Here is a 16231-nt window from a genome sequence, read left to right as displayed (position 1 = left end):
TCTGAAAAGCTAATCATTTGCATATCACAGCATCTTCTTCCTGTCGGTTAAATTTCGCGTCTGTATCGCGTAATCTTGTGGTGTAGCAGTCTTAATGGCCAGCAGTGGATTTGATCCTGTTACTTGTTTCCGAGTTTTGACGAGAAAATACGCTCTTAAAAAAAAAAAAAATAAAAAAAGCGACGCACCACGAAGAAATTATCAGAATGGGAAGGAAATCGGTGGATGCGATGTACATGTACAGACAAACAAATAATTACGATTTCAGAGAAATTGGGTGATATATTCAAGAGAAAGAGATTCACAAATTGAGCAAGTCAATAACGGGCTCGTCCATGTCTGACCCTTATGCAAGCAGTTACACGGCTTCGCATTGATCGATTGCGTTGTTATATGTCCTTCTGAGGGATATCGTGCCAAGTACTGTCCAATAGGCGCGTTAGATCGTTAAAATGCCGAGATTTTTCGAGGGTCCAGCCCATAATGCTCCAGACGTTCTCAACTACGGAGAGATCCAGCTATCTTGCTGGCCGAGGTAGGTTTTGGCAAGCACGAAGACGAGCAGCAGAAACTCTTGTTGTGTGCGGGCGGGCATTATCTTGCTGCAATGTTAGCTCAGGATGGCTTGCCATGACGGGCAAAGAAACGGGGCATGGAGTCTTGTCGACGTATCGGAGTGCTGTAAGGATGCTGTACATGACAACCAAAAGTGTCCAGCTATGAAACGACATGGCACAACAGACCATCACCCTTGCTTGTCGAGCCGTACCCACCACTGTCCAGGGCGTCTGTAGACCCTTCTTCAGCCTGGAATCTCATTGACTGAAGTATAATTGTCTTCAGTGATGAGTCCTGTTCCGAAGTGAGCTTCGATGACAAGCGAACAAGTATCTGGTAAGGTCCCAGACAACGTAGGATACCAGCCTGACTGTGGCTCACCATGCGGCCTGACAACCGAGGCGATGGTCTGGGGTGCCATTTTTTTTCAAAGCAGAACCCCTTTGGTTGTCATCCATGGCACTCTTACAGCACAGCGATACGTCGACGATATTCTACGCCCTGTTTTGTTGCCCTTTATGGCAAGCCATTCTGGGCTTACACTTCAGCAAGCTAATGGCCTCGCACACCAGGAGTGAGTTTCTACTGTGTTTCTTCGTGTTTTCCAAACCTTACCTTGGCCTGCAAGACCACCAGATCTCTTCCCAATTGAAAACGTTTGCTGCATTATGGTCAGGACCCTTCAAGTACCTCGGGATTTTGACGATCTAACGCGCCGATTGGACAGAATCTGCCATGATATCTCTCAAGGCGACATCCATCAAGTCTATCAGTCAATGCTAAGCAGAAAAACTGCTTGCATAAGGATGTTATTGACTTGCTCAAATTGCGTAGCTCTTTCTCCTGAATAAACCATCCAGTTTTTCTGAAACTGTTCTCATTTGTTTTTTTTTTTTTTTTTTTTTTTGTACTTGTACATCACATCTACAGATTTCGGTTCCACTTGGGTAATTCCTTCGGTTCGTGGTGCGTCGTTGTTTTTCTCTTTTTTTCATTATCTTACACCGCATAATGCTGAGAAAACAGTAAACTTGCTTGGTGAATTATTGACATATTTTATTTTATTTTGTATTTAATTATAGTAGTTCCTACGTTTAATGAAGAATCCGACTCATCATGTTCTAAATTTTTTGTCCCTTAACCTGCCATTTCAGGGTTTTTCCAGTAGAATATAACTTTCAGTAGTCAATAAAAATTCTTTGGTAACTGGAATATTTTTTTTAGTATTTAATTATCGTATTTTCTGAAACTGCTAAAAATACGGATTTATCATCATGCAGATTTTTAATTTAGCATTAAAATCATGACTAATACAAAAGGTAAAAGTCGTTTCAATTAAATCACTGAAAACAGGTAAACATTAAACAAATCTCACAATAAGTAAGAATTTTATGAAAGAAAGATACAGTACAAATCAAATGAAAAAGATTGAATATTTGTACCAGAGAGGTCAAATTTCTAAAATCATTTTATTTTAATCAATTTGGATGAAATTATGAAATAATTTGTTGCAAGAAGTCTGTTATAAAGCTGACTGTAATAACATTTTCAAGTAGAAACGTATTAATTGCTCATGGTTATAAATGTGATCTTGATTGCGACTGGGATGACAGGCATACAACCATCACAGTAGGCGATAAACGTTTTGTGATTTTAATCTCGGAAGCTGGAGTACCACAGGGCTCCATTCTGTCTCCCGCATTACTGTATAACAATACACTGCCGATGTACCTCGCCAGACGCACTGGAACGAAGATATAGCGTTATGCAGAGATGACACTGTATACTGGTGCTGAGAAAAGACAACAGGTGGCCAACAACAAATGAACACACAATACGTCAACGAGCTAGAAAAATGACTACTTCGGGGCTTATAATATCTCATGTTCAAGAAAGTCAGCTTTTTACCTTCAGATACAAAAACATTATAAGAAGTAAAACGCAAACAACAGAAGGCGTCAAATTAAAATTATTGGGACAAGAAATAACACCAAAAATGAAAGATAGTTATCTCAGACTGACTGTTGGGTACATTAGCAGGGAAGAAACACCATAGCAAAAGCAAAACGATGATTAGGGCTTATAAAAATGTTTAAATGACGTACAAAATGCTTTTGTAATGGAACATAGCTCGTACTTGCAAGACCTTCATTAAACCTTTATTCGAGTATGCAATGCCTTTCTGGACGGCTAACCAAACACAAACAAAAAGAATTTTCAGCACGGAAAGAAGAATCCGAAGAATAGCGTCATCATCTAGTATACACATACTCCAAATAATGCCATATAACTGCTAACATAAAACTTTTAAAATACCGACTAACAGGAGTTGCTTGTAAAATCTGACTGAAGAGATGACAGAACTACTGTATTTAAGGATAAAATCGTTATTTTTCAATATTCCAAGATTTCAGCACAATTATCTGCCACATCATACAATAACCCGATGCATACAGAAAAAAGACGAAAAATACAACGGATCAGAACAGCAAACAGGACTGGCCAGTAATATCAATCATTTCTTATACGAAAATCAAAAAAGTCAAACTAGGAAAATGAGAGGCATATTTACTCCGACAAGATAATTCGAGTTGATGTTTCCGAGGGATTCCCTCACCAGTAAGGTGAATGCCGAGCTACTAATTTATATGTCAAACCGAAAGGAAAATAAAAAAAAACAATCAAATCTCTTCTTCGTCCCTGTCTACCAATAAATAAGTATACACCAGAGAAAAGCAAACATATGGCTGGAAAGATCTCTTAACAGCCCACTCTCTCCTTTGAGGAATGATAGTGAAAGATGAAAAAGAAGTCAGTGTTACAATAATTTTATCTTGAAACTCCTCCATTGGTCTGTGTTCGCATAAAAACAACTTTATCTGGTCAGAGCTGCCTCTAAAATTTTCATAAGCTTCTCGCATTATGCGATACATTTCTCGCGGCTCACACGAATAGCAAGAGGGCGTAATGGATTACGAACAAGGGGCGAACGTTGTGTTATTCTGCGCCTGCAAGCAGCTGCAACCAGTCCAGTGGACGTGAGTACAAGACAAATGACGTAACAACCAAGTAGACACCAAAATTGTATTCGCAACACTACCGCAATCCCAGTTGTATAACATTTACAATGTGATATACGTAAGTTCATGTTTCAGTATTTATTTAGTAATAGTTACTCACAGAGCTGAAATGATACGATCTATGCCGATAAAAACGGCAAAAAAAGAAAAAGAACAGGAAATATGACAGGAATAGCGGCAACAATCATAATAACCATAATGTGACGTAAAGTAAATAAGGTATTATGTAACTGTTCACAGAAAACAGTATTTGGAACCAAACTGTACACATATAACAATGTTTCATAATGCTTATAAGTATGCTTTTCTGCTAATTGTAGAATAAAGGACCCACTGATGAAGGCGATATTCTAGCTGAAACTAGTTTGGGAATAAATAAATAAATAAATAACAAAAGTGTTTTGTATCAAGGTGGACCCACAATAGCATATAGTTACAAGTCAGTGTTTTCTCAGTATCTCTCAGAATGTCTCAATTGTTTCCATTTTGTTTAGGAGACAGTGCTATGATGGGATGTTGTGAATTTTCCAGAAGATTCAATAGAAATTTCAAGTGAACTGAAGCAACTTCTTCGTTTTTCATTTGTATTTGTGAACCAAGTTCCCAGGATCGAAATCACCCCCGACTGAGCCGAGTGAAATACGCGTCACGAGGCACAAACAAGGCGTGAGTCGAGAACATTTTTGCATAGAAGCGACTACTATCTGCCACCCCCCTCCCCACAACCCGCCCCTTTTCCTTTTTCCTTCATACTCTTTCACTGTGCAAGTTTCCGATATTGAATGTGATACACACTGTATACAAATATTTGCTCTTGGGCATCCCTTTCAGCCTGGCGACCCAAGCGGTCACTACTAATCCTGTATAGAACTTCTTACAGTTGTGGCACCTTTGGCAACGCTGTCTGCTTGACGAACAAAGCAGCGATTTGTGTCGCTTGGGCCTTAAATCAGCCCTGAGGAGAAAGGGATTGTCATGTTCCTTATGAAGGAAACTGTGTGTGCGTGTGTGTGTGTGTGTGTGTGTGTGTGTGTGTGTGTTGTGGGGGAATTGGGGGGGGGGGGGGGACAATTTTAGAGGGAGGCCAAAGCTTGAATACATTAAGTGGTTTTAAATGCTTGAAGATTTCAGTAGTTATACAAAGATGGAAATTTTTGCACAGGACAGACTACTGTGGAGAACTGCATAAAAGCAGTCTTTGGACTGAAGACCCCAAAATCAACAATACGTCACAGACTGCAGAGCCTTAAAGACATAGTCGTAGGATTCAAAGATTTCAGGGAGGTGTTCGGCTTTGTTGATCGGTAAATTCTGTACAAAATAGTCTGACAATTCGGTGTTAAAGCTAAGTTAACACATCCAATCTGTTTATTTTATTTAGCGTTTTATGCTGCTAGAGAATCACAAGTAAATTAACAATTAGAAACAAAGATATTACAGACCATCAGTTCAATAAAGAAAAGGAAAAAAATCAGAAGTTAATATCGAGGTTTTCCAACATTCAGCTGCTCGAGACAGTTCGGTGTAGTTCTCCAAAAAGTCCAGCGAAAGCACATAACGGGCTGTCTGAACAATATACAGGTGATTCAGCTGCCCTTGGCGATGAGGTTTATGCAACATAGAATGCATTCAAAAACCGTGCACGAGAGTTTCATAACCTCTCGCTCACTGTGTGCAAATTATTAGCGCTGCAGAAAAATTAGTAGGACCTTTTTGGAGGAAACTTACTGCAGTTAAATTTCGCTCTGGTATAAGCTTTTGCTGGAGGCCACAGTTTATGAGTTATTCAAGAAAAGCTCGTTTGAAAGTCACTTTTGTACGTTTTTCTTCAATGTCGGGAACTATGGCCTCTGGCGAAAACTTATCTCAGTACAAAATTTGATTACACAAATTTTCTACGAAGAGCTTGTAACCTCCCCCTCTCTTATCGACCTTAATGACAGTGAAAAATTAAACCGCGTGTACCTAATGGAGATTTGGGAAAAGCAATCGTCACCGAAGTTAATCTGTCGGTAAAGAGGGAGGAAAGGGTTACATCTAAATGAAAGGAAAAATGCAAATGAAACTGGTGGAAATTAATTTTGAAAAGAGGTAAAGTTAATAAAGAAAGTAAATGTGCGGCCGTTACGTTAACAATTAACTAGCGGTAATTAGATATTTGAGATTTGGGGGAAATTACGGTCGCCAGTCCTAAGGACAATTACTATAGTAACTGAAAAAGAAAGGTTATTACACATATAATTAGCACTAGAAGCGTGGCAACTGAAGGTTGACACGTGTAGTGTGAAAACTGAAAGTCTGTCAGAAGTAATAAATTTCGATACACTCTGACTTAATTTACCAAAAGAATTAATAAAACCGGAAAATCGAAAGTTAATTTAGTGACTGAAATTAACAGTGAGCTTTGTTTCTGAAGCACATCGAAATTCAGTAAAAGTCGGTTAGTCTTGGGCTACCTCAACAATCATTTCAAAAGCTACTTGAAACTACGCAATTTAGAAATAAGAGATTTAACTTTGAACTTGAATTAAATGATTCCGAACAATTAACAATAGTAAAATTTAGTACGTACCAATCTGAGCTGCAGTCACAGGAAAGCTAAAATATGGTAACAAAACTCGCACTCTTAATTTGTGCTTGTGTAATCTAAATATTGTAGCCAGCTATGAATACCTTAACTGAACTTTGAAATTAAAGCAGTGAAATCGAATGATATTACTTTAATGCTGGCGTTTGAATTTCAACGACACTCGGGTTCATTCCGGAAAAGGAAGGGACTCTGCTTGGTAATGCAATTGGGACAATGAGCAACAAAGGTTCATGCTACGTTGCTGTAATTTAGTGAGAAAAATTTAACAGTTTGAAAAGCTGAGGTCTGCCATATAGTTCTAAAACTTTACGTGCTACCAGTCTTCCTTGGTTGATTGAAGGTTTGAAGTCGGCGATCGAGGACGTGGCGACAATCACTCATTGTCGGCCGTCGCTGTTGCAGAAGCTGGATGTTGGCGCGCCTTCTTCTCGACACGGTCTCCAGCCGAAACGGGCTCTTGATGTGCGCCAGCTAACGCTTCCCGTCTGCGACACCGTGTCAGAAACTATCATAGCAATTCGAGCCCAATTACATGCTGCCAAACCCCGAAAGCGGGGCAACTCGCGGGAGCGTCACACAACACACCTGCTCCACCGCCCTACTCCAGCCAGACTCTGCTCTGCCTGCACTCCACGCGGCAGAATTAACACTGCCAAAGATCTTAAAACACTTTGGTTCTCCACACGACCTATCGATGTAATCGTTCGATAGCATAGTTTTCCCTAGGCCAGACCCAGGGTAAAAATACAAATAATCTTTACACAACAAAGCAATTATACATCGACACAAATGCATGCATATACAAATAGTAAAACAATTACAATATACAAAGAGACAGAAACGTCATATCTTCAGGTAACAAAATAAGGAAAAAAATTTATAGTACAATAGATGGAAATAGGAGGATATGCATTTCCGGCGTTACAAGTTCTCTCTCTCTCTCTCTCTCTCTCTCTCTCTCTCTCTCTCTCTCTCTTCAGAAAAGAATCACAATACAAAAAAAAGGCACTGTAATGAAATTTCAGGACTACATTTGTCTACGTAACATATTTAAATGATTAACACTGCAAGATGACTTGTTAATGCAAGCTAGAGATAAGCCATTGCAAACGTGAAATGCTGGCACACTAATAACAGGTGTAACAGCGAGACTGTTGAATGCACGCATGCAAACGTGCATGCATTGTGTTGTACATGTGCCAGCTGTCAGTTTGTGGGATGGAGTTCCACGCCTATTGCACTTGGTCGGTCATTAGAGGGGCGGTTAAAATTGTGGATGATGCTGGAGATGTCCGGCCGATGATGTCCCACAAGGGCTTGATTGGAGACAGATCTGGTGATCCAGCATGCCAAGGTGATATGTCGACTATCTGTACAGCCTGTTGGCTTACAACAGCGGTATATGGGCGAGCGTTATCCTCTTGGAAAACATTCCCTGGAATTCTGTTTATCAATGGCAGCACAACAGGTCGAATCACCAGACTGATGTAAAAATGTGCATTCAGGTTGCGTGGAATAACCACGTGAGTTCTCCTGCTGTCATACTAAAACGCTGTCCAGATCATAACTCCAGGTGTAGGTCCAGTGTGTCTGGCACAGAAGTAGGTCGGTTGCAAGCTCTCAACTGGCCTCCATTTAATCAACGCACAGCCATCACTGGCACCGATGCAAAACCAGTTTTCATCAGAAAACACAACACTCTTCCACTTTGCCTTCCAATGAGCTCTCGCTTCACACCACTGAAGCCGCAAATGGCGGTGGTTTGGGGGCAGTGGAATCTACATCTCCATCTTCATCTACATGGTTACTCTGCAATTCACACTTAAATGCCTGGCAGAGGGTTCATTGACCTGTTTTCATACTACTGCTCTGCCATTCCACTCTCGAATGGCACGTGGGAAAAAGGAGCGCCTAAATCTTTCCGTTCGAGCTCCTCGGTTGGGTTGTTTTGGGAGAGGAGACCAGACAGCGACGTCATCACTCTCATCGGATTACGGAAGGACGGGGAAGGAAATCGGCCGTGCCCTTTCGAAGGAACCATCCCGGCATTTGCCTGGAGCGATTTAGGGAAATCACGGAAAACCTAAATCATGATGACCGGTTCAAGCTCTGATTTCTCTTATTTTATTATGATGATCATTTCTCCCTACGTAGGTGGGTGTCAACAAAATATTTTCGCATTCTGAAGAGAAAGCTGGTGATCAAAATTTCGTAAATAGATCTCGCCGCAAAGAAAACTGCCTTTGTTTCAGTGACTGCCACCCCAACTCGCGTATCATATCAGTGACACTCTCACCCCTATTGTAGCTGAGCGGTCAGCGTGACAGACTGTCAATCCTAAGGGCCCGGGTTCGATTCCCGGCTGGGTCGGAAATTTTCTCCGCTCAGGGACTGGGTGTTGTGTTGTCCTAATCATCATCATTTCATCCCCATCGACGCGCAGGTCGCCGAAGTGGCGTCAAATCGAAAGACCTGCACCAGGCGAACGGTCTACCCGACGGGAGGCCCTAGCCACACGACATTTCCATTATACCCCTATTGCGCGATAGCACGAAACGAGCTGCCCTTCTTTGTACTTTTTTGATGTCCTCCGTCAATCCTACCTGGTAAGGATCCCACATCGTGCAGAAATATTCCAGCAGAGGACGGACAAGTGTAATGTATGCTGTCTCTTTAGTGGGTTTGTCGCATCTTCTAAGTGTTCTGACAACGAAGCGCAATCTTTGTTTCGCCTTCCCCACGAAATTATCTATGTGGTCTTTCGAATTTAAGTTGCTCGTAATCGTAATTTCTAGGTATTTGGTCGAAATGACAGCCCTTAGATTTGTGGGATTTATCGTATACCCAAAATTTATCGGATTTCTTTTAGTACTCATGTGGATGACCTCGCACTTTTCTTTGTTTAATGCTAATTGCCACTTTTCGCACCATACAGAAATTCTCTGTAGACCATTTTGTAATTGTAATTGATCGTCTGATGATTTTACTAGACAGTAAATTACAGCGTCATCTGCAAACAATCTAAGGGGGCTGTTCAGATTATCACCTAGATCATTTATATAAATCAGGAACAACAGAGGGCCTATGACACTACCTTGCGGAATGCCAGATATCACTTCGGTTCTACTTGATGATTTACCGTCTGTCACTACGAACTGTGACCTCTCTGAGAGGAAATCACGAATCCAGTCACACAACTGAGACGATACACCATATGCACGCAATTTGATTAATAGTCGCTTGTGAGGAACGGTATCAAAAGACTTCTGGAAATCTAAGATTATGGAATCGATCTGAGATCCCTTTTCGACAGCACACATTACTTCATGGGAATAGAGATAGCTATGTTGCACAAGAACGGTATTTTCTGAACCCTTGTTGGTTATGCATCAATAAGTTATTTTCTTCAAGGTGATTCATAATGTTCGAGTACAGTATATGCTCCAGAATAGTACTGCAAATCGAGGTCATTGATATGGGTCTGTAATTAAATGGGTTACTCCTATTTCCTTTCTCGAATATTGGTGTGATCTGTGGTACTTTCCAGTCTTTAGGAACAGACCTTTCGTCAAGTGAGCGGTTGTATATGATTGCTAAGAAAGGCGCTATTGCGTCTGCATACTCTGAAAGGAAACTGATTGGTATACGATCTGGACCAGAAGACTTGCCTTTCTTAAGTGATTTGAGTTGTTTTGCAACACCTAAGATATCCACTTTTATGTCGCTTATGCTAACAGCTGTTTTGGTTTAGAATTCTGGAATATTTACTTTGTCTTCTTTCGTGAAGGAATTACGGAAAACTGTATTCAGTAACTCCACTTTAGTGGCACCATCATCGGTAACATTGACTGTTTTTTTGCCACTGGTGTACTTTACATATGACCAGAATCTCTTTGGGTTTCCTACCATATTTTGAGACAATGTTTCATTGTGGAAACTATTAAAAGCATCTGTCATTGACGTCCGCACTAAATTTGGAGCTTCCGTGAAACTTAGCCAGTCTTGGGAATTTTGCCTTCTTCTGAATTTGGCAGGCTTTTTTCGTTGCTTTTGCAACAGTGTTCTGACTTGTTTTGTGTACCATGGTTGATCAGCCCCGTCTCCTATTAACTTATGCGGTATGAATCTATCGATTGCTGTCGATACTGTATCTTTGAATGCACGTTACAGGGCGATTGGCTTGAAGTAACCGATTTTTAACAGTTGGTTGTGTCACTGTGGTGCCAACCGCTGCTCAGATTTCTGCTGCAGATGCAGTAGGACGCGCCAGACCCACACGCCGGACACGATGCTCCGACCGTCCGTTCTCGACACCATTTCTGCCAGAATTCATGTACAGTTCAAACTAAGTGAAGTGTTGATAATGGCATCTTTGTTGTTTTAAAGGCATTCCCTACTAACATCAATGCAAAGGTAAGTAACGCTCACGACCGTTACAGCGTGTATTCAGAGCAAACCTGATTTGCATCCTCATAGTGACTCCATTAGCGCCATTCTTATGCGATTGCCGCGAAGTTTGCTTAGGCGTCATCTTTCAGATGTAGAAACAAGTCAACTAACTTTCTAGGCGCTCAGTCCGGAACCGCGCGACTGCTACGGTCGCAGGTTCGGATCCTGCCTCGGGCATGGATGTGTGTGATGTCCTTAGGTTAGTTAGGTTTAATTAGTTCTAAGTTCTAGGGGACTGATGACCACAGATGTTTAGTCCAATAGTGCTCAGAGCCAGCCAACTAACTTTCGTTTATGTCGCTCGACTCCTTCTTGGTGTTGCTATTTTTTTCCGTCATGTATACAAGGTACAAGGTGTACTTGGCAGAACACTAGCTCCGAATTCTGCCGCTAGGTACCTTCACTAGACACCATTTTGTATCAACTGCCCTAGCGGCATAGGCATGGAAACATTATTTGGCCAGTGTGAAAGTTTTTGTAAGCGCTGTTTTACTTGTTCGGCGGTTTTTCAACGACAGGCATTAAATACCTACATACTAACATCAGGGTATATTGGCTGTAAACGAATTTTGACCGAAGATCTGAAGATGAACCGCGTCGCAGAAAAATTCATTCCACATGTGCTTTTTTATGTCTGTCCAGAGAGCCATTCTTTTTCAGGTGTATCATGTATTTTTTTTAGTGAAGAAGTCACATTTACCAATCAAGGCTAGGTAAGCCGCCGAAACAGCCCCATTGGTCTGTTGACAGTCCACGTTGGCTTCCTTAGGTGGGACGTCAGAGTCCATGGAGCGTAAAAGTATGGTGTGGGATAGTGAACCATCAGCTCATAGACCCATTTTTCATAGATGGAACATTGAACGCGCTCATGTATCGCGGCCAACTAAAAGGCCATCCGCCACGGATGCTAGAGGACGTTCCTCTGCAGACTATGGGGAATCTGTGCTACCAAAATGATGGCTGTTCCACCCATACTGCACGAAGTACTACGCCATGTCTTCACGAAATATCATTCAAATACTATCGTTATTGTATTCTGTTGCAAATGGAGACAATCACTTTGCTAAAAGGCGTCTTGTTTCGGCTCATCAGTGCGTGTTTCGTAAGTAGTTGGAGACTCTCGATTTAATAGTATGATTTCAGGTCGATGAATCAAGAAAAGTAGGCATCCACGTTCATATTAATAATATAAAAATACCTATTTTGAATATAGTTTTTGCATAACCTTGCCGTTTAGGTATAAAAGTAATCTACGTTTAAACTACTAACTAGATATCCATCAACTGATTGAGATGCAATGAGTTTTGTATATTTTGATTGTTTCGATGATGTTTACGGGGCAGTAATTGTTAAGCTCAATGTTAAAATGTAGTTACAACCGCCTTCTACAGCAGAAAAGTACCAAAATGACACGTTTCGAAGCAGAAAACCGTCGTCTTCAGAATTATTCTACAAGAATCTTACAAAAGTGATAAAGATAAAAATAGAGATAAAAGTATTAATAATTTGTTTTCACATCGTCTCTAATCGTGTCTTGCTAGAACGTGTTTAATGGTTTCAGTACATTATTATAGAATAGTTCTGACGATGAAGACTTGCTCCTTTGAAACCCGTCAGATGTAGTGCTCTGCACTTGGAAGGTGGTTGAGCCTATAGTTTAGTTCAAATGGTTCAAATGGCTCTAAGCCCTGTGGGATTTAACATCTGAGGTCATCAATCCCCTAGACGTAGAACTACTTAAACTAACCTAAAGACATAACACATATCCATGCCCGAGGCAGGATTCGAACCTGCGGCCGCACCAACAGCGCGGTTCCGCACTGAAGTGCCTAGAACCACTCGGCCACAGCGGCCGGCTACAGTTTAGTACTGAGTTTTGTATACTTCCTATCAGATTAATTTCTTGGGGCACGACACGTTTTCAAACTCGTGGGATTACTTATCTACCTAAAAAATGGTAATTTTACAATTTGGCCACCTCTTATACAAAATTTCTGCTGACTCTATCTGCACATTCAAGAAAGAAAATTGTAAATATTTGCCGTAACACCACATACATGGCGCTTACGAGTGTTAACGCAGGCACATGCACCGGCCGGAGTGGCCGTGCGGTTATAGGCGCTACAGTCTGAAACCGCGTGACCGCTACGGTCGCAGGTTCGAATTCTGCCTCGGGCATGGATGTGTGTGATGTCCTTAGGTTAGTTAGGTTTAAGTAGTTCTAAGTTCTAGGGGACTGATGACCACAGTAGTTAAGTCCCATAGTACTCAGAGCCATTTGAACCATTTTTGCAGGTACATGCTGTAATATAAACAGCAACGGTCCCGTTGTAGTTCGACGATGCACATCAGAAATTAGATTTTTGACCGTCGAAACTCACCGAGATACCGCGTGGTTACACTCTGGACTCGCATTCTGGAGGACGACGGTTCGGATCAGGTGTTATTTTATTACCAAAAGTTGAAAATACCGCTTCAGTTGTAAAGTTCTTTTATTATCACACGACCGGTTTCGGGCTGTTATAAGCCTGTCTTCAGGTATCCTAACTTTGTGCTGTGGGCCCCGAGCGCCGCTGTGGACATGTACTAAGCGTGGTGTGCTACCTATGAAGCTACTGTTCTATCTCTAATGACCTCGACGTCGATGGGACGTTAAAGCCCAATCTTCCTTCGTTCATTTTTTATAACTACTGACAAGACTAACGTGCTGGGTTCAGACCGTTAGTGGGTGTTTGCTCCTATCGTAAGCCCTAATACGTTTTGCGTAAGCACTTGTTACCCTAAGCAGAGATATACTGAAAGAACAGGAAAAGAATGAAGGCGAGTGATAACAAGAGATGGTGGAACCTGCTCCTGCTGTGTGGTTGGCGGGTACTCACAATCTCGAGGATCTTGAGAATAAAACCCGGCTGCTTGAGGTCCTTCACCTTGACGGCGAACATCTTGGCCTGCATGTCTGGAGCACACCGAGGCGAGGCGGTGGACTGCGGTCTGGTGGATGCAGAAGCTCCGCCGGCCAAGCGATGCTGTGGTGTGTGTGTGTGTGTGCGTGAGTGAGCACACTGCCCACGCCGCCCGGCACGTTGCCGCAGCAAACAGCTAATGGACGACTTCCCACTGCGGCGGCGGCCGACCCCGGAATGCGACCTCTTTCTTTTGCTTCTGCTGCTGTCTTTTATTACACTACCTGCCATTAAAATTGCTACACCAAGAAGAAATGCAGATGATAAACGGGTATTCATTGGACAGATATATTATACTACAACTGACATGTGATTACATTTTCACGCCATTTGGGTGCATAGATCCTGAGAAATCAGTACCCAGAACAACCACCTCTGGCCGTAATAACGGCCTTGATACGCCTGGGCATTGAGTCAAACAGAGCTTGGATGGCGTGCACAGGTACAGTTGCCCATGCAGCTTCAACACGATACCACAGTTCATAAAGAGTAGCGACTGGCGTATTGTGACGAGCCAGTTGCTCGGCCACCATTGAGCAGACGTTTTCAATTGGTGAGAGATCTGGAGAACATTTTCTGTATCCAGAAAGGCGCGTACAGGACCTGCAACATGCGGTCGTACATTATCCTGCTGAAACGTAGGGTTTCACAGGGATCGAATGAAGGGCAGAGCCACGGGTCGTAACACTTCTGAAATGTAACTTCCACTGTTCAAAGTGCCGTCAATGCGAACAAGAGGTGACCGAGACGTGTAACCAATGGCACCCCATAACATAACGCCGGGTGATACGCCAGTATGGCGATGTCGAATACACGCTTCCAATGGGCGTTCACCGCGATGTCGCCAAACACGGATGTGACCATCATGATGCTGTAAACAGAACCTGGATTCACCAGAAAAAATGATGTTTTGCCATTCGTGCACCCAGGTTCGTCGTTGAATACACCATCGCAGGCACTCCTGTGTCTGATGCAGCGTCAAGGGTAACCGCAGCCGTGGTGTCCGAGCTGATAGTCCATCCTGCTGCAAACGTCGTCGAACTGTTCGTGCAGATGATTGTTGTCTTACAAACGTCCCCATCTGTTGATTCAGGGAACGAGACGTGGCTGCACGATCCGTTACAGCCATGCCAATAAGATGCCTGTCATCTCGACCGCTAGTGATACGAGGCCGTTGGGGTCCAGCACGGCGTTCCGTATTACCCTCCTGAACCCACCGATTCCATATTCTGCTAACAGTCATTGGATCTCGACCAACGCGAGCAGCAATGTCGCGATACGATAAACGGCAATCGCGATAGGCTACAATCCGACCTTTAGCAAAGTCGGAAACGTGATGGTATGCATTTCTCCTCCTTACACGAGGCATCGCAACAACGTTTCACCAGGCAATGTCGGTCAACTGCTGTTTGTGTATGAGAAATCGGTTGGAAACTTTCCTCATGTCAGCACGTTGTAGGAGTCGCCACAGGCGCCAACCTTGTGTCAATGCTCTGAAAAGCTAATCATTTGCATATCACAGCATCTTCTTCCTGTCGGTTAAATTTCGCGTCTGTAGTACGTCATATTCGTAGAGTAGCAATTTTAATGACCAGTAGCGTACTTGTCAGCTCGTATGACATCGCAAACAATCAAAATACAAAGAACGTTATAGGAAACGTGCGTATTCGAAAATGCGTTGTTGGTGGACATGAGTGGAAACTAAGTTTCTAAAAGGTTGAGAGACAGGGTACCTACAATTAAACTTTCGCTAGTTGATTCATTGTAGAGGTAAAGCTATTGAACATACGTGTACCCAGTTTTATAGGAATCATGTTCAGATAATGCGCTGCAAGACTTTCTTAGTATTGTTAGTGTCATGACTTGCTGTAAGGCACAGTATTGGTACGGCGTCATAGGGATGAAACACAAACATCAGTGTGGATTACAATGCAAACGGTCAACACGGTTCTGGAGAAGATGAACCGGTCTTTTTTTTTTTTTTTTTTTCGAAACAGAAATTCGTGCTGCTGCTCTTCGCGAGATTGACGAATTAGAGGATTTTCAATTAAATTAAATTTATTACTACGAATTTTAGACCCGTTATCTGTAAACTCTACGCAGGTTGTACACATTCGTTTATCATGGTGATATACAATGTTTTATATTTTGCATGTAGTAGTAAATCGTGTTAACAACTAAATTCAACATAATACTTAGGTATTACAATTGCAAATAACCTAAATTGGAACGATCACATAGATAATATTGTGGGTAGAGCAAACCAAAGACTGCGATTCATTGGCAGAACACTTAGAACGTGCAACAGGTCTACTAAAGAGACTGCTTACACCACGCTTGTCCGCCCTATTCTGGAGTATTGCTGTGCGGTGTGGGATCCGCATCAGGTGGGACTGACGGATGACATCGAAAAAGCACAAAGAAGGGCAGCTCGTTTTGTATTATCGCGAAATAGGGGAGATAGTGATGATACGTGAATTGGAGTAGCAATCATTAAAACAAAGGCGTTTCTCGCTGCGACGGGATCTTCTCATGAAATTTCAGTTTTCTCCTCCCATTGCAAAAGATTCTGTTGGCACCCACCGACGTAG

At 42.3% G+C, this 16231-nt stretch overlaps 1 protein-coding gene across 1 annotated transcript in view; it reads right to left on the bottom strand.

The window, feature by feature from the left end:
• The window catches only part of LOC126416366 (uncharacterized), a 42960-nt gene extending 29250 nt beyond the window's left edge, over nucleotides 1-13710 (bottom strand). Inside the window, exon 1 of the mRNA XM_050084046.1 lies at nucleotides 13557-13710. Within this exon, the coding sequence (XP_049940003.1) occupies nucleotides 13557-13631 (75 nt within the window). The 5' untranslated portion in view covers nucleotides 13632-13710. The remainder of the gene's footprint in view (nucleotides 1-13556) is intronic.
• Nucleotides 13711-16231: the final 2521 nt, after the last annotated feature.

The sequence above is a fragment of the Schistocerca serialis genome, chromosome 8, assembly GCF_023864345.2.
Source record: "Schistocerca serialis cubense isolate TAMUIC-IGC-003099 chromosome 8, iqSchSeri2.2, whole genome shotgun sequence".
In the NCBI taxonomy this organism is placed as follows: domain Eukaryota; kingdom Metazoa; phylum Arthropoda; class Insecta; order Orthoptera; family Acrididae; genus Schistocerca; species Schistocerca serialis.
This window is presented reverse-complemented; position numbering and strand designations above follow the sequence as displayed.